Raw genomic sequence first — 27,226 nt, 5'->3', positions numbered from 1 at the left:
GAGAAATTTTTGAGTTCACATGGATAGCCCAAATGACAATGAACACTATTTACAAACTGATGAAAACTATGTTTATCTCTTTTTATTTCAGATTTTCCTCAGTGTCATAGTAGGAGCTTTAAATCTTGGCAATGCCTCTTCCTGTTTGGAAGCCTTTGCAGCTGGGCGTGCTGCAGCTGCCAGCATCTTTGAGACAATAGACCGGGTATGTAAAAGCCAAAAGTAAAGGCCATTAGCAAGTTGAGGGTGGGGAGAGAAATGAACTCATGAGGAATTTATCCTCAGTGTTAAAAAATATGAGGAACTTCACAATGCCCTTAATTCAGCAATACTTAATAAGTACTGTCATGAGCCAGACCACAGTATCAGATGGGAGTGCAAGAGTGAAATACAGCAAATAAGGCCCCTTCTCTCATATATGGGAAATAGGCATTAACAAAGTAGACATATCCAAAGATAGGAAAATATTAGACAGTGATAAGTACAATGGTGCCTCAGATGGTAAAGAATCTGCCTACGATTTGGGAGACCTGTTCTGATCCTGGGTTGGGAAGATCCCCTGCAGGAGGGCATGGCAACCCACTCCAGTATTCTTGCCTGGAGAATCCCCATGGAGAGAGGAGTCTGGCGGGCTACAGTCTATATGGTTGCAAAGAGTTGGACACAACTGAGCAACTAAGAAGAAGCAGCAAGTACAGTAATGGAAATAAAACAGGTCACTGAGATAGCAGTTGGGGTAGGGGAAGGAGACTTTATATTGAGTGACGGTGACACCAGTTATGAACTGAGAACCAAAGCAGGTGAGTCAGCCATGCAAAAAAGTCCTTGAGAGAGGAGTGATGCCTGGGAGGTAAGAGCAGGGAGCATATTCATGGGAGAGACCTCCAGGTTGGAAAAGGGCTTGGTGAGTGCAAGGAACTAAAAAAAGTCAGTGTGACTGAACAGAGTGAGCAAGAGAGAAGCTGGAGCGATGGAAGCAGCCAGATCATACAGGACTTTAAGATCCAGTTCATAAGATTAGATTAACTTCAAAATGTGACAGAAAGTCTACAGGCTTTGACCCTGGTAGCCTAGCTAAGATCTTCCTGATTAATCTATTGGAGCACATTGGACATCAAGATAGAAAGGTCAAAATCCAAGAACATCTTCTCTGAGAAGATGCCCAGGACTGAGTCAGAAGCCCTGGAAATGCAGACGTGCATTGTGGGTCCCTACATTGTTAGTGTTGGTGAGATTAGAACCTGCCTGAGGAAACTGTCCATCACTTAATCTGTTTTATATTTTGGGGTTTCATTCATTGGGCTATATAAAGATAGTTGAAAACCTTGTAGAGCTATCCAAATTCTACCTCATTCTTGGCATTGTTGTATGCTCAAATAAGATGTGTCTAAAACTCCCTTGACACTGTTACAGAAAAATTAAGACATTTAAAAATTATTATTTTTACTAGAGAATAAAGAAGGAGAAATAGATGACACTGTAGCCCCCAAAAGAGATAGGATGATGAGTTTCTCTCACTAGGGTAAAAGAAGGAAGAAGTTGACCCTGAGTGTTCTGGTAGCAGGAGATAACCCTCACTCTGGTCTGATTATCCACAATGGTTAAGTTCTGAATTAGGCTCACTACTAACAGCCATGGAGGTGAAATTCAGCATGTCAATTAAAAGTTGGTGGCATTTGAAGACACCACATGAGAACATTCAGTTAGTGTCGATCATCATCTACAATAGTCAAATGTAGGGTGCTATTGGATCTTGACCACTTGAGACTCCTCTACTTCTTCAATGAACAAATGTGTATCATCTGTCAGGTCATGGTGATGATCACATAAAAGAAACAACATTAAAACACCTGTAGATTGTCTTCTTGGGTATCTCAATATTATAGTACTCCATAATAATATCAATACATTATGTACTAATATACTAATGACAGATTAATACTATATATTGTGATATTTTCACTATATAAAATATATCATAGTAATATAAATACTTATTAAATTAGTGATAATATTTTATACCAATTATATGATCATCAACAGTTTTAATTATAATAACTTCACATTAATTATTTATGTAAGTTTGGTTATATGTAAATCTACATAATATATGTAATATATAATATATTTTAATACAATTATATAGCAATAGTAATTACACAGTAATAATCTCACATTAATTTCCCAATAAGTGTTAGTGAATATTATTACTATTATTAATACAATTTAATGTAGAAGCAGCTTATCTTTGGCAATGTTTAGCCTGATTGCTGTTCTGTGTTATGAATAGATTCAAACGGAGATGGACAGTAAATGCATGTTATACGTGCTAATGCTCTATCCCTTTTACATTCCACTTCAGAAACCCCTCATTGACTGCATGTCAGAAGACGGTTACAAGTTAGATCGAATTAAGGGTGAAATTGAGTTCCATAATGTGACCTTCCACTATCCGTCCAGACCAGAGGTGAAGGTACGTGCCAATTTTTTCCAATTTTCTTCTTTGATGATTCATTTTCAGAGCCACAGATTACTTGTTTTTCTGAAACATGACTCATTTTCCAGGAACAAGGCACCAGAGGCATGTTTCTCTGGAAGTGTCCTCAGGTCTTGTTCCTTAGGCCACTAACCACATTCCTTGTGTTAATAATAATAATATATAAATCTCTTTGGTAAGAACAGTTTGGTAGCACATTCATGTTAAGTCAGCTGAGTGACACTATGTTGAAATGAATGGCAGGTCCTGTCACTGTGAGAGCAAGCTAAACAAACTGGAAGGCAATCAGAACCATCCAGGACAGCCTGCCAAGTATCCCTTTAGAGGCTGCAGAAGGTATAACACTGCGTGGGTGGGGTATGACGTGGCAAAGGAAAGCTGCTCTCTGAAATGTTTTACTTCCTATCCATGTTTGCAAGGATCATTAAATCAGTCCTTAGAGGAAAGGTAATTTTGTAATCTTATAATCACTGTCTTGTACCATGCAATTGTTCTGGGCACAAGGTGAAGAAAATTTACACTGTTCCCACACCTACTGAGCAAGTGTCTTTAAAGGCAATTTACCCTACAGGAAACTTCAGTTCAGTTCAGTTCAGTTCAGTCGCTCAGTCGTGCCCGACTCTTTGCGTCTCTAAAAGAACTGGCTTTGGAAGGGGAGGAGACTTATTCCTCATTTTTAACAGAGTATCTTTAGCCACCCTTTCTTTTCATTTATTTACTTTTACTTGAAAAATAGTTGATGCACAATATTGCACTACTTTCAGGGGTACTACACAGCAATCAGATATTTGCGTACATTATGAAATGATCGCTGTGCTAAGTCTAGTTATCCCCTGCCCCTATCCAAAATCATTACAATATCATTGGCCATATTCCTTATGCTACATGTTATGCCCACGTGCCTTATTTATCTTATAACTTCAGGCTTCTGCTTCCTTGACCCCTTCACATATTTTCCCCTCTGGAAGTCACTCATTTGTTCTCCATCTCTCTGAATCTGTTTTCATTTTGTTTTGCTTGTTTGCTTATTTTATTTTTTAGATTCTACATATAAATGAGATCCTACAGTATTTGTCCTTCTCTGTCTGATATTTCACTTAGCATAATACTTTCTAGATTCATCCATGTTGTTACAAATACCAATATTCAATTTTTTATATCTGAGTAAATTCCTTTGCGGAGAAGGCAATGGCAAGCCACTCCAGTACTCTTGCCTAGAAAATTCCATGGATGGAGGAGCCTGGTGGGCTGCAGTCCGTGGGGTCGCTAAGGGTCGGACATGACTGAGCGACTTCACTTTCACTTTTCACTTTCACACATTGGAGAAGGAAATGGCAGCCTGCTCCGGTGTTCTTGCCTGGAGAATCCCAGGGACGGCGGAGCCTGGTGGGCTTCTGTCTATGGGGTCACACAGAGTCGGACAAGACTGAAGTGACTTAGCAGCAGCAAATTCCTTTGTGTGTATACATATGTATTTATATATATATATATATATACACATATTCATCAATAGACAAATGAGTATAGAAGACATCTATACATATATATATATATATACCACATTTTATTTACTCATTCATCTATTGATCTATTTAGATTGCTTCTATATCTTGGCTATTGTAAATAATACTGCAATGAACACTGGTATGCATGTATCTTTTCAAATTAATATTTGTTTTTTTCTGATAAATATACAGAAGTGAAATTTCGGGATCATTTGGCAGTTCCATTTTTAATATTTTGAGGAAACTTTGACTGTTTTCCATAGTTAGCTACTCTTCCTTAATATTTCTATTATCCCCACAGAGGTCATGGAAATGCAACTTAATTCTAGTACTACATAGTTGTAACATAAGTAAATTTATATATATATATACACATACAAACAAATATACATCACACATACATACTTATATATGTATATAAGATAGGTATAGGTATATTCTGATATTTCTGAAGTATATTCTTGATTACAACACACACACACATATAAACATTAAATGTAAAAGTGCCTTGTGAAATATAAATAACAAGGTAGTACTTACTCAGTAAATATTTTTGAATGAATGGCTAAAAGCTTACTTTATAATATCTGTTCAGAGACAGCTGTTCAACAAATACCAGTTGAACTGATATGCGTTTATCTCATTTCTGTTTTATCTTCTATTCTCAATGCCAGTAGTTTGCTCTAACAGAGTCTTCTAAGTGACTTTCTCCCATAAGCTAATTGGGACAGTCTCCTTGAGGTATCCTGGCATGTCAGAAATGTTTTAAATTAGACTTTGGAACATAGTTTTTGAGGTTGCCTGGCTTACTTACTTCAACAGTGTTTCCACACAGCATTTTATTTGCTGGCTATGGCTATTAGTTTATGACTAAGTGATGTGCTAAATGCTAAAACCACATCCCAGCACTGTTACTAATTTTTCTGGTTATTAATGGAAATCAATGGACATTGCTATGAGGGCATAAGTAAACACGTACACAGTGTCCTAACAAAGTGTTCTAACTTGTAGCCTAATTGATGACGATCTGAACATTGTTCTTTTCTTTTCTCTGCAGATTTTAAATAAACTTAGCACAGTCATTAAATCAGGGGAAGTGACAGCTGTGGTAGGATCCAGTGGAGCTGGGAAAAGCACAGCACTGCAGCTCATTCAGCGATTCTATGACCCCACTGAAGGCATGGTGTGTATCTTCTAGAAGCTTCTTACATGGGGATGTGTGCATGGATGCTTAGTCATGTCCAACTCTGCAACCCCATGGACTAGCCCACCAGGCTCCTCTGTCCATGGAATTTTCGAGGCAAGAATATTGGAGTGCAGTGCCATTTCCTACTCCGGAGGGTCTTTCTGACCCGGGGGTGGAACCTGTGTCTTCTGCCTCTCCTGCACTGGCAGACAGATTCTTTATCAGTGAGCCATTTGGGGATAGGAGATTGGAAATGGTGATATATTGGTCAAATACAAACACCTAGCAAACACTGACAGCACTTTGACATCTGCGTAGTTCAGTTAATGCTTTGTTTGGTTTGGTTTCTTGGCTGTAACCTGCGGCATGTGGGATCTCCCCTGACCAGGGATCAAAGTCTGACTTGACTTTTTCTGACTAAACCAAGTGGACGAATTCTCTCCATAACAGTTGTGTTCGATGAATAATCAGTCCATCTGCTCAGTGATGTAACTGAATGTACAGATACATTCAAAATGGTATTGCTGCCTTTTCAGTGAGGGAAAATTTCCATTTCTTCCTTCGTATTATAACAAAATTGTTATTATTCCCTAAAGTTCTCCAAACACTAAGTGTAAGAAAGCTTACATGGCCAGAATTAACAGAGAACAGTTTTTGATTGTTACTCTGAGAGGTTAGGTCTAAAAATAATTACATTATTTTTGCAAATTACTTAGTCTCTTTCTCCTTGTGTTTGTCTGACTGTAAATATAGACTGAAACTTAACAAAATATTAATAATTGCTATTTATCACATATTATATGTCAAGTACTTTATAGAGATCATTGCTTATTTTCACAGCAACTTCCAAAGATAAATATTCCCGTTTTACAAATGAGGAAGCAGAGAAATTGAGAGTTGCTCCAGATTTGAACCCAGATCTGTTGGATGTCAAAGGCTATGCTCTTTCACTCTGCCTCATAATCTTTCCTGTTAACATCTCCTTGATGCCTTGAGATAGAATCATTTGACTGCATATTAAATGACTTCTTCCATGCAATGAGCTCTGCATGCAATGCATATTCCATGCAATATAATGGGGGTCCTGTCAGAGTGACATGGCAAATGTGATAAGGTTTTCTTTTTTCACAGACACTTTATTCTCTGATTGGGTATTCTTTGCTACATACTACGATAATTATACTCTGAATATATAGAAATCATGTTTTTTATAGAAAATGTTTATATTTTTGCTAATAGTAATGTTTATTTACTTATCCCATTTATAGTTCCAATTGCATTTGAACACCTGAGTGTCGTTTGATGAATCAGGCCAGAAAGTAAGATTTTGTTCTAAAACATACACATTTATGCAAGATATATGTGTATCTTTGTATCTTTTGAAGTTCATTTTAGCTTCAAGTCAAAAGATAGAAATATTTAAAGTATGATGAATAACTGACTGTACTCTTTATTGAAAAATTAAAACTTTTTCTATTCTTGGGCCAGTCGAACTAAACTAAGTGACCTTTATATCAATTGTGTTTCTACAATGAATTGTCTTACAGCTATCCTTGATTTCAACTTTTATTGTCATCCTTATATTAACAACCACATTATAAGAGGAATTGTTTTACATAATCTTGTGGGTCTCATTTTTTCTCCTCATAGATCAAGTACACCACAGTAGTAGTATTCAGAATCTTGAAGGATTCCAAGAGAAGTGATGTTGTGGTTTTTGTTCTCTAGGTGACCTTGGATGGCCATGACATTCGCTCTCTTAACATCCAGTGGCTCAGAGCTCAGATTGGGATAGTGGAGCAAGAGCCTGTTCTGTTTTCCACCACCATTGCAGAGAACATTCGCTATGGCAGAAAAGATGCAACGATGGAAGATATAGTCCGAGCAGCCAAGGAAGCCAATGCCTACAACTTCATCATGGACCTGCCACAGGTACCCCTAGCCTCTCATTCCAGAGGGAAACCCAGAATTCATAGAGGGAAAAAAATTACATAGTAATACGCATTGTTTTTCTTTTGAATTCTAAATTATCAATGTCATGTTTTCATTTTGTGCCTGGAAATGTACTTTGAATTCCCCTCTTTGTCTGAAACTATGTTGTGGTTAATACATTAAAATCTACCAAACTGCAGCACCTTCTTTTAGAAGCTCACTTTAACATAGAGTTTCCTTATTCCATCTATTTAAACATTTGTCTAAGCACATGATAAATTTGTCCTGTGGTGGTGGCTTTCACAATGTTCTTTTGATGTCTGCAACTGTTAACTATTCTCAAATTTTCTTGTGTTTGGGCTGCTAATACTGTGTCTTCAGTACTTTGTCTCATGTATTCAAAATTTCCTCATTTATCTTCATTTTATATGATAGCAATGACAAAATCAGAGAAGGCAATGGCACCCCACTCCAGTACTCTTGCCTGGAAATCCCATGAACGGGGGAGCGTGTTGGGCTACAGTCCATGGGGGCAGGAAGAGTCGGACATGGCTGAGCAATTTCACTTTCACTTTTCACTTTCATGTACTGGAGGAGAAAATGGCAACCCACTCCAGTGTTCTTGCCTGGAGAATCCCAGGGACAGAGGAGCCTGGTGGGCTGCCGTCCATGGGGTCGCACAGGGTCGGACATGACTGATGCGACTTAGCAACAGCAGCAGTGCTTACTACATATCAGGCACTTTTCTAAGCACTTCACGTCTATTAGTTCGTTTAACTCTCTCAGTCATCCTGTCAGGCAGCTATATTATTATCTCCATCTACAGGTGGATAATTGAGGTTCCAAGAGGTCAAATCACTTGCTCAAGGCAAGGTTCCCATCCAAGGTGGTCCTGGTCCCACAGTCTGTGCTCTAGCATATGTCCTTCTCAGCCTTCCAAAACGCCTGTATGGATAGGATTGCAGCGGTGTGTGTGACATAGTCTAGTGGTTAAACAATATAAAGCTTCAGAATCAGACCACTTCCGGACAAATCCCAGCTTCTGCACTTGTAAGATTTATGAACTTGGGCAAGTTACTCTACCCCCACAGATTGCAGCATTACTTTATCCATCCGTTAAGGAGAATAGTAGTACCTGCCTCATGGCATATCAGTCAGAACTAAATGAGATGATATGTGTAAAGAGTTCAGATCCACTGTTTCTACACGGTAGATTCTCAACTCATGTTGCCAATATAAGTGAGATAAGAGACTGACCACATCACCCCCTTGTGAAATTCCAGTGTAATACTGTGCATGGTAGTGATTATAAAGCTACTTTGATCGTTCATTCTTAATATATAGACAACTTTAGTGTTGTATTTTTCTGTGTTGTCTAGCTAGAAGAAAGAGACAAGGAATTGACATATGCTTTAATCCTCTAAGATGGATTTTCAGAATGCTGATTAACTTTTATTATGGTGGAAACATTTTGCTTGAAGTTGAGTTAAAAAGAAACACTTTATCATCCAGAATAAAAGAATAAATCAATATCTTTATTTTACACACAAATATTGATTAGATAATAACCTGTTTCAGGAAAGGTTTTTTTTTTTTTTTAAGTGAAAGATGGATGTGTGAAAACTCATGCTTGAAGGGGAAGCTAGAAAGGACCTTTGTAATGAATGGATCACTGTCAGGATCCATCAAATTCTTTCTCTTCATTACTGATGTTGCTTTCTTCCTAGCAATTTGACACTCTTGTTGGAGAAGGAGGAGGCCAGATGAGTGGTGGCCAGAAACAAAGAATAGCCATTGCCAGAGCTCTTGTTCGAAACCCGAAGATCCTGCTTTTGGACATGGCCACCTCGGCACTGGACAATGAGAGTGAGGCCATGGTGCAGGAGGCACTGAGTAAGGTTTGTTGAGAGTCTAAGTTACTTTTGTAAGCCCGTGAGGAAATTCTTGTGTTGTTGTAGGAAAGGCCTCTGTGAAGAGAGGAGAAAGAGAGGCAGAGAGAGGAGGGCTCCATGGGTCATTGCATCTATTTGGAAAATATCGGCTCACCACAATGTTCCTCACAGTTGAACAGAAGACATATGATTTGCTTCTAAAGGCTGCACATGTAAAATTTTAAATCTTGTTAAGTCTAACTCACAAGATGTGATTTTAAAAATTTGCATTTTGGTTGTAAGATGTTGATGAATAGCAGCAACTGGAGCAATGTATGATGTGTTTATTAGCCACAAGAAAGTACGCTGGCATTTTCCAACATCTGTTTAGCCTATTTAAGAATCTTCTTAGGGACTGAGTCTCTGCCTTACATGTGGATTCTGAGGCAGTCCAGCGGCACCGTCAGCTTTGCCTTACAGTCTGACTCAGTGCACTGAACATTCTCACAGGTTCAGCATGGGCACACCATCATTTCTGTTGCTCATCGCCTATCTACAATCAGAGCTGCAGACGTCATTATTGGTTTTGAACATGGTACAGCAGTGGAAAGAGGCACCCATGAAGAGCTGTTGGAAAGGAAAGGTGTTTACTTCACTCTAATAACTTTGCAAAGTCAAGGAGACCACGCCTTTAATGAAAAAGACATAAAAGGCAAGTGCCTTTTCAGTTATGCTTATACATTATGTTAAATAGTTAGGATATATGATGTTTGTGGATTTCTATGGATTTTAACATATAGTGTCTTTGTTGTTCTCCTCAAAGCCCTGGGGGACATCCAGTTCAGTTCAGTTCAGTCACTTAGTCGTGTCCGACTCTTTGCGAACCCATGAATCACAGCACGCCAGGCCTCCCTGTCCACCACCAACTCCCGGAGTTCACTCAAACTCATGTCCATCAAGTCAGTGATGCCATCCAGCCATCTCATTCTCTGTCGTCCCCTTCTCCTCCTGCCCCCAATCCTTCCCAGCATCAGAGTCTTTTCCAGTGAGTCAACTCGTAAAAATATGGAACGCTTCACGAATTTGTGTGTCATTACATAGATGGCATCACTGACTCGATGGACATAAGTTTGAGTGAACTCCGGGAGTTGGTGATGGACAGGGAGGCCTGGCGTGCTGTGATTCATGGGGTCGCTAAGAGTCGGACACGACTGAGCGACTGAACTGAACTGAACTGAACATAGATGATAAAGGAAAGAACAGATGCTCAGGAGGTTTATTTATTGATCAACTGATAGTGCTAAAACCCAGGTCTCCTGTGGAAGAAACTTTAATTCCATCCCCTTTTTTCCCCTCTTACTTTGCAAATAAGAGAGTCTTCCTGGAATGTCTTGCACTCAGTAGGAGCTCTCTTCTTGTTGGTTAGGTGAGTTAAACAATGACTAAAAAGTTTTATGCATATTTTCATTACTGTAGGTAGATACTTCGGGTCCTAATGTACTGTCTCCTTTTCAATCTGAATTTTCTTTTTTTTTTCTTGGCCACATCACGTGGCATGTGGGATCCAATTCTCTGACAAGGGATCAAACCCATGCCCCCAGCTGTGGAAGCATGGAGTCTTAACCTCTGGATTTGGTGGTTTACCTAAACCTGTGTTAAGCATCCATTACAAACTTTCTCTTCCATATCAAATCTGGATTTGTTAACAGTATTGGGTAAAATGACTGTATACATTGAACATGTGATTTATTCTGAAAGATTTTTTTTTTTTAATTTGGTTCATTTACTTTTTTCTTTTGCCACCTCTAGTGGATTTCTCAAGCTTCTCTGGTGGCTCAGACAGTAAAGAATCTGCCTGCAATGCAGGAGTCCTGGGTTTGATCCCTAGGTCGGGAAGATCCCCTGAAGAAGGGAATGGCAACCCACTCCAATATTCTTGCTGGAGAATTCCATGGCTACAGTCCATGGTGTCAAAAAGAGTTGGACACAATTGAGCAACTAATGCTTTCACTTTTCTTTCCAGTGGGTTTCTCACAAGAAATTTTTGTCATTCATATCAGCTATAGCTATAGGTATCTGTTTCTGTGGTGATAACATATAGGCTATCATATAATTCAAAAGATTCAATCTTGCTGAGTATTTTTAATTTTTTTATTGTTAGAATGTGCTGGACAAGTGTTAGCTTTTAGTTATTGCAATAAAGTTAACAGGTTGTTTGAGATCAGATATATTAATGATATGCTATGCAAATACAGTAAATAATCTTATTTTGCTTTGACCCTGCTTATTGTATACACTAAGGGATCACTTTTGTTGTATTGAATAGGAAAGGATGAAACCGAAGATTCCTTACTTGAGAGAAAACAGACCTTTAGCAGAGGGAGCTACCAGGCTAGCTTAAGGTAAGCTCAGGCAACAGGGCACATTTTAAAGTTTTCAGATATTTTCAGGAACCCTCTGCAGCTAAGATCTTCTGGCAATATCTCAGGTACACTTGGAAAGCCCTTAAATACAGCTCCAGGTCTTGTGTAATATGAACATGCAAATGAATCGTTGGTTGCCATATTGACATTTCTGTCTCCAATCCACAGAGGTTTCTTAAATTTGGCTTCTTATTTTACTGAGGGTAGGGGGTCATGATAAAGACACTCTGTAGTTAAAATGTTGTTTATTGAGCTTAGGAAGGGGATTTTTTAAAAAATCTGTGTTTAGGCTTGTCTCTCAGAGTTAACTGTGGTATGAAGCACTGTCTTAAATGGAAGTCAGAGTCATGCCTTTAGCTCCATTCTTTAACCTACTGAGCTGCTATTGAATTACAAATATTTCTGCTCCCAGAGTTCCCCGTCCAAGGTCAAATCATTCTTTAACTAGATGAAATATGAGATGTGTCATCTAACATTTAAAGCATATTTTCCTAAACATGAACTTTTTTTTTTTTCTGGGTCAATCTATGGGTATTGACTTCCAAAGCATATTTTGGAGCATGCTGTAGCAAGACTATAAATTTAATCTTTCATTCTGGTTTAAAAGTTAAAAAAAAAAATAGTTCCTTTAATGTTAAAGGTCTGTATATTAAGAAAAATTCTGCCCAGGAGTATTTGTGTGTATTTGTGAAAATGTTATTCAAGATATTTTTTTCTTAAGTTCGGAGACTATTTGTAGGCAATAGACTGACATTTCTCTACTGTGTCCCTTATCATTTCTAGGATATTTGATTCAAGACTGTGCTCTAAACAAAGTCTTGATTTATGACTTGCTCATTCAAGATAGCTAATTGTTTATTGAAGAATGGTTAAAGAAGCTTAAAATATAATATTCTAGAAATAACTCCAAGTAGTTCAAACACAGGTTTATTTACCTTTATATTCAAAGACTAGTTCACTGGGTTTTGTGCTTAGGGATTTTATTTCTCCTTTTAAGAACAGATTTATTCAGAAAATTTCAAGAAATGCTAGCTTCATTGAATTTTTTCAGTTTGGAAAGTAATAAAGCAATAGTTCAAATGTAAAAGCTATAAAAATTGCCGAAATTGTTAGGTAATTTTTAAGGACATCTGGCATTAATTATTTCACCATGTTTTTTTCTGATTGGAAGAAAAAGATTATAAAGGTCATCAGAATCACAGTCTGAAGATATCAACTAACTTCTTAAACCCAGAAAATGACTACACATCTCTTTTGACCACTAAGTTAAAGGTTGCAAAGAGGAAATGTATCTCATGGTGAGGTCAAAAGAAAATAAATATTTTCTTAATTTTTCAGATTAACAGAATTTTTCCCATTCTAAGTAGTTTACTTACAGTTTACATTAGGTCCAGATAACCATTTTAATATAAACATTTCTTATTTGGCTATTAGTTCTTACATATTCTACATTTTGGTGACTAGGGAGAGAAGCCCAGAAACACAACCTGTACACAGAAAGTAGCTATTACCCTCCTACAGATATAGGCTTGAGTAAGAAAGTCTGTTAAAAATATCTTATTGTGTATGCTGACAGATTTTTTTTAAGAGGACTAATTGAAATGTTAATTTGTATATTATTTCCTCCGTCTGATGCCAAAGTCTCTCTTTAGAAATATATTTTAGATTCAAGAACAATTTCCATGGATGACAATAATTTCCTAAATAATAATGTTGAGAGAGAGCATATATTCCCAAATTAGCTGTTTTTGTTTCCTATGAGCAGTGGTCCACGGCTTCTGAGGAAGGGAGGAGCAGCCGTTGTAGGTTTCTGAAAAGGGGAGTGACAGAATTCTACTGCTGGTGTTTATGGCAGACCAGAGCCGGCAGGTCCGGCCCCTGCCTCGCACCCTGACTGTTCATGGTCTCCTTGGGGCAGCTTATGCTAGACAGGTAGAATGCTGGATGAATGGGCAACAGGGAATGAGAGATTTAAGAAACATAAGATTAAAGTAGTAGAAATTTGAGGGGATAAGGACTGATGTGGTCCCTGCTCAGAACTGGGAGGTAGCCAACTATATTTTGATGCTCTCTCCTCCACATACTCCTCCTACCTTGTCTGCCAATGCTCAGAGTTTCTTTTTAGGCCCCTAAACTTCCGTCTCAGCCCTCTCTTGCACTCAGCTCTCTCTAGCTGACACAGAGCCATCCCTCACACCTTTGGGAGTTGAGCTCTTGACCTCAGTTACCTAACTTAAAGAAATGACTCTATTGCTGCAGAGTTTCAGGCCAAATGGGATGGGCTTGGGGTGTCCCAGAAGCCAGTTTGGTAGCAGGAAGTCAGAGTGGGGTGTGGTTTCATGCTTGATCACAATGAGAGTTTGAGCAAGAGCAAGAGGGAGGACTTGACATAAATGCACCTGTTGAACCTGGTGACTAAGAGGATAAAGATGCCATCAGATGAACGTGGGAATAAGTGAGGGTCATGAAGTTGATGCATTGCTGTCTTCTCAAGAAGGATAGATGAGCATCTGTAATAGGCAGGTGCCACCTTGGTATTTGTTTTAGTCTAGCTTAACCTGCGGAGAAGGCAATGGCAAGCCACTCCAGTACTCTTGCCTGGAAAATCCCATGGATGGAGGAGCCTGGTAGGCTGCAGTCCGTGGGGTCGCTAAGGGTCGGACACGACTGAGCGACTTCACTTTCACTTTTCACTTTCACACATTGGAGAAGGAAATGGCAACCCACTCCAGTGTTCTTGCCTGGAGAATCCCAGGGACGGGGGAGCCTGGTGGGCTTCCGTCTACGGGGTCACACAGAGTCGGACATGACTGAAGTGACTTAGCAGCAGCAGTAGCAGCTTAACCTGAATACAGATGATAGGAGACTTATGAATAATACCACCTGGGTCGCACTACCACAGCTGATGCAGATCTCCTCATCACTACAATCTCCCTCTTTACTCGGTATTTCTTCAGACCAAGTGCTTTGAGAATGTAACTTCCGTCCTTTCAAGTCTTCAGGATTACCTTTATCACTTTGCAGTCTATTTGCAAATGGCTAAAACCTCAGCCAACCTGGTTTAACCTTTAAAGGGAAAGAATGACAACATAACTAAATAGTTCAAAGTGGCTTTGGCTTCAGGCAAGGCTGGGACTTCAGTGACTTAGTCAAGATACATACAATTTCTTTTTCTTCCCTTCTCAGCTCTACTTTTTTTTTTTTTTTCCGGTATTTGTTTTTTAGGAAGCTTCTTTTCTTGACATAATTGCCAACAGCTTCCAGTGTCACATACTTTCAAATTTAACCTAGAAGAGAGTAGAAGTCTCTGTCCCAGAAACCTCAGGGAAAAACAAAACAACTCGAATCACTTCCTATATCTGCTCTATACTAAGTTTATGTAACTAGTAACCCTTGTACTTCTCTTTATATGGTTCTGTCAATTAGCAATGCTCTTTCCTCTGGCCGACAGATACCCACAGCCTACCTTAGCCACCTCCTCCATGAAGCCTTTCATGGTAGCACCTGACATATGTTCTTTTATCCTTTAAATTTCCATACTGTTTATTTAAACCTGTTTTATAGCACTTATCACATTCTTCCTTATATTAGGGTTGGTTACATGCATTGTTCTTCTATAAAACTTTAAGCGCCTTAAGGGAGAAGTCTGTAATTGTCCAGTCTGTGTGTCCCCTCCCAGCACCTAACTTTGATTTGTACATTGTAAGCGCACAATCATCTTCAGTTGAATGAATCAGTGAACACATCAAGTTAAATTATATTTCGATAATGTATTTGTTAATTAAATCCATCCCTAAAAGCAGTACGTAGCCTGAAGAAATTTCCACTGGGGTCCCTGTTTCCTCCTACTAGTCTATTTGCGTCCAGGTAGAATTATGCTAAAGCAAACATCAGGGCTTCAGCAATATGTGAACGGTGAACTTCCAGATGTTCAAGCAGGTTTTAGAAAAGGCAGAGGCACCAGAGATCAAATTGCCAATATCCACTGGATCATGGAGAAAGCAAGAGAGTTCCAGAAAAACATCTATTTCTGCTTCATTGACTATGCCAAAGCCTTTGACTGTGTGGATCACAATAAACTGTGGAAAATTCTGAAAGAGACGGGAATACTAGACCACCTGACCTGCCTCTTGAGAAACGTGTATGCAGGTGAGGAAGCAAGAGTTAGAACGGGACATGGAACAACAGACTGGTTCCAAATAGGAAAAGGAGTACGTCAAGGCTGTATATTGACAGCCTGCTTATTTAAATTCTATGCAGAGTACATCATGAGGAACGCTGGGCTGGAAGAAGCACAGCTGGAATCAAGATTGCAGGGAGAAATATCAATAACCTCAGATATGCAGATGACACTACCCTTATGGCAGAAAGTGAAGAGGAACTCGAAAACCTCTTGATGAAGTGAAAGAGGAGAGTGAAAAGGTTGGCTTGAAGCTCAACATTCAGAAGACAAAGATCATGGCATCTGGTCCCATTACTTCATGGGAAATAGATGGGGAAGCAGTGGAAACAGTGTCAGACATTATTTTTTGGGGCTCCAAAATCACTGCAGATGCTGATTGCAGCCATGAAATTAAAAGACGCTTACTCCTTGGAAGGAAAGTTATGACCAACCTAGATAGTATATTAAAAAGCAGAGACATTACTTTGCCAACCAAGGTCAGTCTAGTCAAGGCTATGGTTTTTCCAGTGGTCATGTATGGATGTGAGAGTTGGACTGTGAAGAAAGCTGACCGCCAAAGAATTGATGCTTTTGAACTGTGGTGCTGGAGAAGACTCTTGAGAGTCCCTTGGACTGCAAGGAGAGCCAACCAGTCCATTCTAAAGGAGATCAATCCTGGGTGTCCATTGGAAGGACTGATGCTAAAGCTGAAACTCCAATACTTTGGCCACCTCATGCAACGAGTTGACTCACTGGAAAAGACTCTGATGCTGGGAAAGGTTGGGGGCGGGAGGAGAAGGGGACGACAGAGAATGAGATGGCTGGATGGCACCACCGACTCGGTGTACATGAGTTTGAGTGAACTCCGGGAGTTGGTGATGGACAGGGAGGCCTGGCGTGCTGTGATTCATGGGGTTGCGGAGAGTCGGACACGATTGAGCGACTGAACTGAACTGAACATCAGGGAGAGAGAGAAAGAGAGATATCAAAACTCACCCTACAACCCTAAGGGAGACAGTGATGGGCCATCGCCATTAAAGCAATAGCAGAACCATGTGGGTTTGGGATAGGTTGGAGTCTTGGATGCTTTTTTTTTTTTGGTGGACTAGTGAAACAACTTTGTCCCCTTCTGTTCCTCCCTCTGTGTGTGTACTCTGAATCAGGGTTTAGCTTGGCACCAGAGCAACCAGACTGATAGTTCTATCACACCCACTCAGGAAGCTCCCGTATCCAGTTACCGAGTAACCTGGCAAACATTTCTGTTCATCTGACACAGGTGATGTAAACTTGGAACCAACTGAGTCCTGTTCCAACAACCCACAGACTAATTCATCTTTCTGTTTACTTACAGAGCCTCCATCCGACAGCGGTCCAAGTCTCAGCTTTCTTACCTGGGACATGAATCTTCATTAGCACTTGTAGATCATAAGTCTACTCATGAACAAGACAGAAAGGTCAGACACCAATGGCTCATGGGGGGATGGAAGAAGTCTCTCCTGGGGACTATCGTATGCCCTTTAAGCTTAGAATATGAGTTTTCAAGGCCTTTATCTAGTAATGTTTCACTAAGTCAAACTAAATGGGAGGCTCCGTTAAGACCTGAATGAAACTCTAAATTTTATATAGTGTTTTACATAATATTTTAAGAGAAACATAAATACTAAAATATTTTTAAGAATACATTATAACTAAGCTGAACCATTAAAAGTTCACTGATAATTCTTTTTTTAATATAAATTTATTTATTTTAACTGGAGGCTAATTACTTTACAGTATTGTATTGGTTTTGCCATATATTGACTTGAATCCTCCATGGGTGTACATGTGTTCCCCATCCTGAACCCCCTTCCCACCTCCCTCCCCATCCCATCACTGATAATTCTTATGTGAGCCATTCTAATAAACATAATTACATGTACTTAGCAGATTATTTGATTATGTAGGAATCCCTTTCAAGTTCTTAAGACTATCTGAAAACCTTTCTTTGTAAAACTTTAAATCTCCTTCTTAAATGATTATAATAATTATAAAGTGTTTGATACAAGTTATTGCAAATTTTAAATTAATGGGGACTGATTAGGTTTTCTGGACATTTGTTTACTTAATGCAACTTTATAATAATTGTTTTAGGGTACATTTAAAATTAACATTATTACATTTTAAATTAAAATTATTAATTTTAGCACTATTCAAAGCAGCATAAAAATGAAATAGATAGGGGAAGAATCAACACATATAGCAATAGTCAGCTTTGTTCATCAGGATATCCACTGCTGCAGTGGACACAGTCTAACTTTCACATAAGTTGACCATCCCTCCTACTCAGAGACTTTCTTAATCACTGAACTTTATTCTTCAGCCCTGATCCTCTCATTTTCAATCCCCCATTACTCTTCATTTCAGTCTTCTCATGGCAATTTTCTTATTGAGGCTTATTTCAGATCATGTTTTCTTATCCTGTTACTAAATTACAAGCTTCTAAAAGTTGGTGACTGTTATTTGTGTTTGTATCAAAGTGGGCATCTTGCTTTGCCTGGAAACTCCTTTATCTGGTTACCATGAGACCTAGCAAACATTTCTGTTTATTTGACACATGTAAACCTAGAACCAACTGAGTCCTGTTCCAACCTGCTCATAATCTACAGACTCTTTCATCTTTCTGTTTAGTTACAGAGCTGCACATGGTAGGACATCAAGCGATTTTTAAAACTAGCATGAAAAATTAACTTTTTATAGTAAAATAAAGTCCAAACCACAAGATTTATCAAAGAAAATGAGTCAGAATATTTTAATTACAAGCACATCCATTATGCATGATGTAATTTCAAATTATCTTTAAAAAAACATTTCAGTATGAGAATCCTTTTGGGGAGTAATTATAAACACTAATTCACAATGCCAAATTTGGATTAAAGTGCTAGGTACGAATTTATGACTATGATGGAAGGATTATTAAGGCTCTCTTTTGGTTTTAAGATATTAATAATAAATAGCGTTCTTAATTATCTAATGTTACTGTTGTTCAGTCGCTAAGTGGTGTTTGAATAGTTGTTGAATCGCTAATTGGTGTTCGACTCTGAACAGATAGTGTTCTCAGTATCTAATACAGCTGGTTTAAATAAACTCCACAGAGGAACGCTTTGTCTCAGGAACAGCAGGGTGGAGCCAAGGAGAGAAAATGTTTGGCAAGCATGGTTGCTTACTGCATCCTGCCATTAAGCACTCAGCACCTCTTCTCATTCTAGAAATAGTTTCTTCATTTATATCTGTGGTACTGCCACCCATAAGTACAAGATGCATTATACAAGGAGTTTAATAAGCTTCAAGGAGGAAAGAACCAAACACTACACTGACATTTCAAACATAACAGCACCAATTATATTCAATTTTTTGCAGTTTTATTTTTTTCCCTAGTTTCTGGGAAAATGTTTGACAATAAAAACAAGAGAGTTAGGAAGGAAAAGAAAATCCAGTTTTGTTATTGTTGAAGCTGGTAGATGGCTCAGCACTGTTGAAGAGAACAATCAGATTTCCTGAAGATCAGGTTCCCAGACTTCTGATTCAGGGAAAACTCAAAAGGGAGTTATTTAAATAAAAGGAAATCTAAATCAAAATACAGAGAGTAGTTCCAGAGAAAACAAAACTACTCCCTATGTATTCTACTCATCAGCATTGCCACTTAGAATATAATAAATAACGCAATTAAATGGAAACCAAGAATCTGCCTGCAATGAAGGAGACCCAGGTTCAGTTCCTGGGTGGAGGAACGATCTCTTGGAGAAGGGAATGGCAACCCACTCCAATATTCTGCCTAGAAAATCCATGGACAGAGGAGCCTAGTGGGCTAAAGTCCATGGGGTCACAAAGAGTTGGACGTAACTGAGCATCTGAGAAGAGAGAGTGTAACTTTAAAAAGATGACACTTTGATTTCTTTCTTTAGTTAATGGAGGAAAAGGAAAAAAGTGACAGAGAGCCAGTGTGATGCTGCTAAAGGTGGAAGTAAAACAGGCCTTGTGCTTATATTAATACTGCTCATTTGTATGAAAACTATCTTAGAACATTTTTTATTTAAAAATTAAATATTTTAAAAAAGGAAACAGCAGAATCAGCACTGATGGAATTTAATATAAGGACTTCCTAATTAGAGTAAATTTTCAAGTATTTTAGATATTTAGGTTATTCTGAAACTCCAATACTTTGGCCATCTCATGCGACGAGTTGACTCACTGGAAAAGAGTCTGATGCTGGGCGGGATTGGGGGTGGGAGGAGACGGGGACGACAGAGAATGAGATGGCTGGATGGCATCACCGACTCGATGGACATGAGTTTGAGTGAACTCCGGGAGTTGGTGATGGACAGGGAGGCCTGGTGTGCTGTGGTTCATGGGGTCGCAAAGAGTCAGACACGACTGAGTGACTGAACTGAACTGAATCCCAAGTAAATTTTAAAGTATTTTGATAGTTAACTAAATTCTTTAAGATCAAACACTGGTAAAAAAAATTTTTTTTTCGTAGTTTGATGAAGAAGCTCTAACCTGACCTTCTGTTTTTTGGGAGATGTTCTATTTTGTGTGGCAAGGCAAAAAGGTTTACTTATATAAAGGGGTTATCTCCACCTTGTGGTCTCTTTGAGTTTTGACTCTGAAAACTTAGAGGAGATAGATTCAAAAATCTGTGCTTCCAAAGTGTAAGTGGGGTGTCTGACCCAGCGTTTCATAGTTAGCTGGTGACAGAGATAAGACTATAGCCTGTTTTCTCTTGGTCTCCAAGCTATACTCTTGGCTTTCATAAATCAGATTACAGTTATAATGCTAATAAAATTGAGATTAGGATTAGGGGAAAACTGCAGGCTAACGCTTTCAGTCTCTAATATCTAGGTACCTCTTTCAGAGGAACTAAAACATAGAATATGTATGAGATTGGGTCAAGGTCAAATATTAAAAACCCATCAATTCATCACAGCTTATAGTAGGGTTTAGGCATTGGTTAGGAGGTAGGACAGGGTTTGCCAGGTGGCTCAGTGGTAAAGAATCCACCTGCCAATGCAGGAGATGTGAGTTCAGTCCCTGGGTTGGGAAGATCCCTAGGAGAAGGAAATGACAACCCACTCGAGAATTCTTGCCTGGAAAATCTCATGGACAGAGGAGCCTGGTAGGCAAGGTCCATCGGGTTGCAAAGAGTCGGACACGACTGGGTGACTGAGCACGCACACACATAGAAGATAGGACAGAAGATCTATAAAAATGACTACTAGTATTCGAGCATTTGGAAAGTCCCTGTTTCTCAGTCACAGTTACCATTTCCTATCATCGTATCTTAAAGTTGTCATCAAGGCAGGAGACCACCTAAGAAATCGGTGTAACAAAATATAGAAATCTAGACATGAAATTTAGGTAGGAAGTTATATTTTTACCTGAGCTACACAGGGTATGGATGGAAGGAAGCTAGGGAAAGCCCTTTGTTTAGCATTGAACCATCTACCTTGTAAGTAAGTAATCAGTAATTTCTAAACAAATGTTTTTTTACATTTATGCACCATGAGCATAAAAGCTTCATTCATTCTTTGATCCAATAAACATTGATTGCATACCTAACAAGTGCCAGATATTGTCTTAGGGATGCAAAGATGAGCAAGAGCACTGTCCTTCTTCCTTCACTGGAGCTGCTGGCAGGACACTTCTTTATGTATGATAAATAAGTGAGCACTGTGCAACTTATCATTGACACAATAGAGAAAAGAACTGCAGTGAGGAAGCATATATAAACTTTTATAATTTTGTCTCTCTGTGAGTTACTGGTTTGCTGTGTGTGTGTACACACACACACACACACACACACACATATATTGGGACTTCCCTGATAGCTCATCTGGTAAAGAATCCACCTGCAATGCAGGAGACCCCAGTTTGATTCCTGTGTTGGGAAGATCTGCTGGAGAAGGGATAGGCTACCCACTCCAGTATTCTTGGGTTTCCCTTGTGGCTCAGCTGGTAAAGAATCCACCTGTAATGCAGGAGACCTGGGTTTGATCCCTGGGTTGGGAAGAATCCCTGGAGAAGGGAATGGCTACCCACTCTAGTATTCTGGCCTGGAGAATTCCATTGACTGTATAGTCCATGGGGTTGCAAAGAGTCGGACATGACTGAGCGACTTTCACTTTAATACATATCTTTAGCCTTTTAGCTTTTTTTAGATGAGTTAATTTGTCTTTAGCTTTGCAAAATCCCAGAGGGAAAAAACCTTCTGTACATAATGACTTCCATTTTCTTTTGCTCTTACACTACTTTTAGTTCAGATCAGTCGCTCAGTCATGTCTGGTCTTTGCAACCCCATGGACTGCAGCACTCCAGGCCTTCCTGTCCATCATCAGCTCCTGGAGTTTACTCAAACTCAAGTCCATTGAGTCAGTGATGCCATCCAACCATCTCATCCTCTGTCACCCACTTCTCCTCCCGCTTTCAATCTTTCCCAGCATCAGGGTCTTTTCAGATGAGTCAGCTCTTCACATCAGGTGGCCAAAGTATTGGAGTTTCAGCTTCAACATCAGTCTTTCCAATGAATATTCAGAGTTGATTTCCTTTAGGATTGAATGGTTTGATCTCCTTGCTGTCCAAGGGACTTTCAAGAGTCTTCTCCAACACCACAGTTCGAAAGCATCAATTTTTTGGTGCTTAGCCTTCTTTACGGCCCAACTCTCACATCCATACAGGGCAAAGGCTAACAGAGTTTTGCCAAGAGAATGCGCTGGTCATAGCAAATACCATCTTCCAAGAAGCAATCAAGTTAGCCTGACACAATTTTAGGGATGCTGGAGAATACATAAAAGCTGTGCCAGAGATGAAAGACTTTACTCAGAGTGTGAGCAGGAGCCAGTGCACAGCATTTCCACTGATTCCCCAGCCTACCCCGACTTCTCAGCTGATGAATGAGAAGTAGGTGATACAAGCAAATGAAGGGGAAGAGGAATCCTAGGCTTGAGAAAGCTGGTGTTTTTATAATGGGCAATAAGCCCTTTTCTTAGGATGGAAATACTATCCCCCTCCTCCAAGGCTATTTGCTATACCAACATTCTTGAGAAAACAGCCTCAGCAAAGGTGGTCAGTGCCTCTGTTCACAAGATGTGCAGAAACACGAGAGAGCCATAGAGAGCTTTGTCTATCTCTTTCCTTGTGAGGAGGAGGAGGCAACTGAGCCCCAGAAAGCTGAAGTGCTCAGTGATATATTCCATTAGTGGCCGTGTGGGGTTCATCCAAGAACCACGTTCTTTCCACACGCCCGTTTCCCTCACACTTTGACAGACACCTTTCTTCCTCTCCGCATTGATGTCCTAGAGTTGAGTAAGACATCAGAGATGAAATCCTTGAAGGATTTGCTGCATGAGTGAGTAGCGACTACTGGGGGCAGACCGAGAGAGGAGCTGAAATGGAGGCATCGACAGACCCATCACCAAGCAGGCGCTCCCTCCGTCCTACTTGGCTTGCAACTAGGGTGTGGACGTCAGGCTTTTAGTTCAGTTGAACTGGCAATGAAATCTTTGACTTTGGAAGCAAAAGGATAGTATCTGAAGTTCCTCACTGTGGTCTGTTCCTGACGGTTAGCTCCTTAAGGGGTAAATAACCATGTGTTAATGAAATAGAACACTAACAGGTTTGTAGTCAATTTGCTGTAGACATTTTTAGTATATTTTAATAGAAAAAGTAAAAAAAAAAAATCAATACAGATCTATATAAGCCACCTAAAATCTTTTCTCAAACAAAGTGGACAATAAATTTAGCAAATTATTGAAGAATGGTCCTAAAGACCAAGCACTGAAGAATATCATTAGCAAGGAAAAATTATGGTAAAAATGATGAAGTTCTGAATATAATTTTTGCCTTCAAGAGGCTAAAAATTTGCTAGCTCTGACATTTTAATGGCAATTAAAGAAATTGGAATGGGGAAATTTTAAAATAATTTGTACTCCTTGTAAAGAACATGCAGAATTTAGAAATCCAAATTGATTACCATTTATTTCTGGACACTAATTAAAGAAAACCTTCACAGAAATACGCAATTGATAACCATTGTCGCCAGTTAATACATTTTAAAAATTATTTTGCATTGTTTAGATACACTGGCCTGCCTTGGGGCTTGAGGCAGTCACTAGACTTTGACATTTATGAAGGACATACCTTGAAAATTTCACCAACCCTTGAATGTGTAAATACCACTCACTATCGCACAAAGGGTTGCAAAGAGTCAGCAACGACTGAAGCGACGTAGTACTCACGTACTCACCATAGCACAAAAACGTTTCTAAACTGGGAGTTATTTTTCTGATAGATCCCACTTATTTACTACTCCCCAAGTGTTAATACCTATGCAACTGTGAAATGAGAACCACCAGCTCACGTTCAGATGAACAGACACTCTAGAATCATCCCATCCAAGTCACAGCATGTTGCTGTTGTTTAGTCCCTAAGTCATGTCTGAGTCTCCTGTGACCCCATGGACTGGAACAGCCCACTGTCCATGGGACTAGCCTAGCAAGAACCCACTGGAGTGGGTTGCCATTTCCCACTCCAGGGGTTCTTCTTGACGCAGGGGTTGAACCTGTGTCTCCTGTGTCTCCTGCACTGGCAGGCGGATTCTTTACCACTGAGCCACCAGGGAAGCCCGAGTCACAGCATGGCAGCAAGCAGTTCAGAACCATCTCTCACAAAATATCGTATCACCATGTGTTATAGATCTTTGAGGTCACTCATAACCAGTCAAACCATGACTCAAATCTATGAATGCCAAAGCGTCAACTGTATAATAAAAGAGTGTATGCAAACATTTCAATGAGTAATGTAACCTCCTCTCCCCTCAAGGACAAGAACATTCCTGTGGAAGAAGAAATTGAACCAGCCCCAGTGAGGAGGATTCTGAAACTCAATGCTCGAGAATGGCCCTACATGCTGGTAGGGTCTGTGGGTGCAGCTGTCAATGGGACAGTCACACCCATGTATGCCTTTTTATTCAGCCAGATTCTTGGGGTAAGCAAGCAGCTGGACCAGCTTTATTCTCCTCCTACCTTTTGTTTGTCTGTCAGTGGATATTGTCACTTTTGATAGGTTGGTTCTTTGTTGTAATGTATTTAACTTTAAGTTTCTTTTTTTGTTGTTCTTTTAGTTCTTCCCCCCCTCCCTCTTTTAGTTCTTCCCCTCCATCTCTAAAGAATTTAAAATGTCTCAAGTCTCCATCAAACAGGAGGTGAGAAGACAAAGCTGAGACTCTCATTTGGGCTGGCAGCACACTCTGACAGTCATTGTGTCTGTTAAAAAAAAAAGAAGACACTATGGCTGCAAACTTAGTGTCAAAAGAGGGCAGTTTACCCATATGCAAACCAAATAAGAATGCAAAGCAAGTTCATTGAATGATATAAAAGGATTTGGGGGCCATTTCGATCTTGCTGATCAGCTGAGATACAAAGTTTGATTTGTAATAGCAAGTGTTCATGCATGTTGTATAACACTCTGCTCTTCTGCTCATTGCACCATTGAAATGGGCAGTTGGGGGAGAAAACAGGAAAAGGTAGAGATAAGTAAAATAAGGCATGTATAAAGAGTAGACTTATTTCAGTTTTTCATCTCCTAGGAGTTTTGATATTCTCCATCTGATATTATTGCTATAAAATAATAATAATAATACTGATGATAATAAGTACAAACATTATTATGCATAAAGTTTACTAAACTTTCCTAATAACCTGCTGTGGTAGGTATTCTTATTGTTCCTATTTGACAAAGGAGCAAACTAAAGAACTTAGAGGAGTAAGTGGTGGATCTGGGATTCAAATCCAGGCAATGTGACTGCAGAGCTGAGTTCCAATAAAATCTTATCATTGTGAAGTCAGTTCTCGAAATGTTGTCATATTTTCTCAGTTGAAATTCACACACACACACACACGAATCCTATGAGATCAACAAGGAGGAAAACCTAGAATCTTGAAGAACTTATGAACTTGTTCAAGGTGACACAGGGGTCACAGAAGGTGGGGGGACCAACCCTAGAACCAGCTTTTCTGAAGCCTAGTCTAAAGGAAGTGTAAGAGTCCCAAGTTTCAGTTTCCCCCTCTACTTTTCTTTCACTTTTATGGTCTGTCTGGCAGAGATCCTGACCAGAAAATTGTCCCAGCAGGCATGAGTTATGTAGAAAGACCAGTAGCATCCACAAACCAAATCAGATCAATCCTATAGGGAGCGCCCCACCCCTTGCTTCAGTTTTCACACTGCCCCTTTGTGGTAAGTGAGGACATTATCATAAAGGTAGGAAATGGGAAACCCAGAGACCAACTATGGTAAATTAAATTACTGGTCATGCTGAAAACATCTTGATAATTAATTTATATTCCTTAATATGTAGGAAGTACAGTATCCTAAATATAATAGCAATGTCCTTTTATTCACTTAACAGATACTTGTTGATTATCTCCCCTGAACTAGGAACTGGTATGTTAGTGAGGGTGCCTTCCCTAATGGAGTTTCCAATCTATGAGGAAGACAGATGTTAAACTGAAAAATCCACTCACATTCACAAAATAGTTATTGATCACTTACTGTTTCCCAGACATTGTTGCTGGTATTAAGAGTACAGTGAGGAACAAGAAAACCAGAGCCCTCCCTGCTCTCAGAAAGCTAACATTCTACTAGGGAGAGGCTCCGGAAATGCATTCACTAAGCAGTGATGTATATGCAGAGGGTGTAGGGGATGGCCCTGAATCTGTTAAGATCCAAGGCCCTAGATGTTTGCTTTTAAATTAAAGCCAGGATTCAGCTCCTTTGCTGATCATCTCTTTTTCTTATGAATGCAGAGTAAGGAATGTGCTCACTCAACTTCAAACCATGTGTATGAACTGCTTTGGAAGAATCCTGGATTACCCACCAGGAGACTTCTTTACTGCCCTGGAGTCATACCATGCTACTTCTTTCGTGATGTCTCAGTTTCCTTAACTATAAAAGGAAGGATTGACAAAGAGGCTCTGTAAGATACCTTCTAGCTCCTGTGGGCTATCGAGTGGCCAAATCAGAAAATATTTGATGATTCAAATTATAACACCTGACCTCCAACAGCACCCACTTAACCAAGTTACCAATGGTTAGAATATTGTCTGACTCTTCTGGTCACAACCAGAAAATCCTAGCCTAAGCATTTGAGGTTTTCACCTAAGGACCAAAGGATCAGAGTAGCAGGATGAAATCCAAAATCTGTACATCACTGATGTTCTCACAGGGTTAAGTTTGCTAAGAGAATAAAGCTTTATTATTTTTCTTATTTGATAAACAAGGTTGTTTTTGTCTCTTAGCATAATTATCACAGATTCATTAGAGGGTTCATGATGCTTTCAACTCATAGGGTATAATCATGAGTCAGATAATAGTCTGGTTTTAATTGTGCTACTGTCATTCTGACATATCTAAAGGGCACGATATTCACAATTATTACTAAGACCATAGTTCGTAACAAGGACACAGCAAAAAATTGGGCATTATGAGCCTATTTGCTAATCTAGTGAAGCCTCAATGTACACGTAAGGCTTACTTTCTCTGGTTCACTTTCACTGGGTCTGTTTGACTTGGAACAGTAGTTTGGATGTAGCATGCTGGGGAAAGGGATTCACAGATGACG

General features: G+C 39.4%; 1 protein-coding gene across 3 annotated transcripts in view; it reads left to right on the top strand.

Moving 5' to 3' along the window:
* Positions 1-27,226, top strand: part of ABCB11 (ATP binding cassette subfamily B member 11) — a 92,781-nt gene that overhangs the window by 43,234 nt on the left and 22,321 nt on the right. For 2 of the 3 annotated variants that reach the window (XM_088842548.1, XM_088842549.1), the window contains exons 10-18: positions 92-205; positions 2,363-2,473; positions 5,060-5,185; positions 6,917-7,120; positions 8,848-9,018; positions 9,502-9,718; positions 11,318-11,393; positions 16,928-17,030; positions 24,430-24,594. In XM_088842548.1, the coding sequence (XP_088698674.1) occupies positions 92-205; positions 2,363-2,473; positions 5,060-5,185; positions 6,917-7,120; positions 8,848-9,018; positions 9,502-9,718; positions 11,318-11,393; positions 16,928-17,030; positions 24,430-24,594 (1,287 nt within the window). The remainder of the gene's footprint in view (positions 1-91; positions 206-2,362; positions 2,474-5,059; positions 5,186-6,916; positions 7,121-8,847; positions 9,019-9,501; positions 9,719-11,317; positions 11,394-16,927; positions 17,031-24,429; positions 24,595-27,226) is intronic. The other variant, XM_055397990.2, reaches the window with a different exon arrangement.

This window comes from Moschus berezovskii, chromosome 2 (assembly GCF_049115385.1).
Source record: "Moschus berezovskii isolate FMDL1 chromosome 2, NW_MosBer_1.0, whole genome shotgun sequence".
NCBI lineage: Eukaryota > Metazoa > Chordata > Mammalia > Artiodactyla > Moschidae > Moschus > Moschus berezovskii.
The sequence above is the reverse complement of the archived record's forward strand: the minus strand, read 5'-3'. Positions and strand labels throughout refer to the sequence as shown.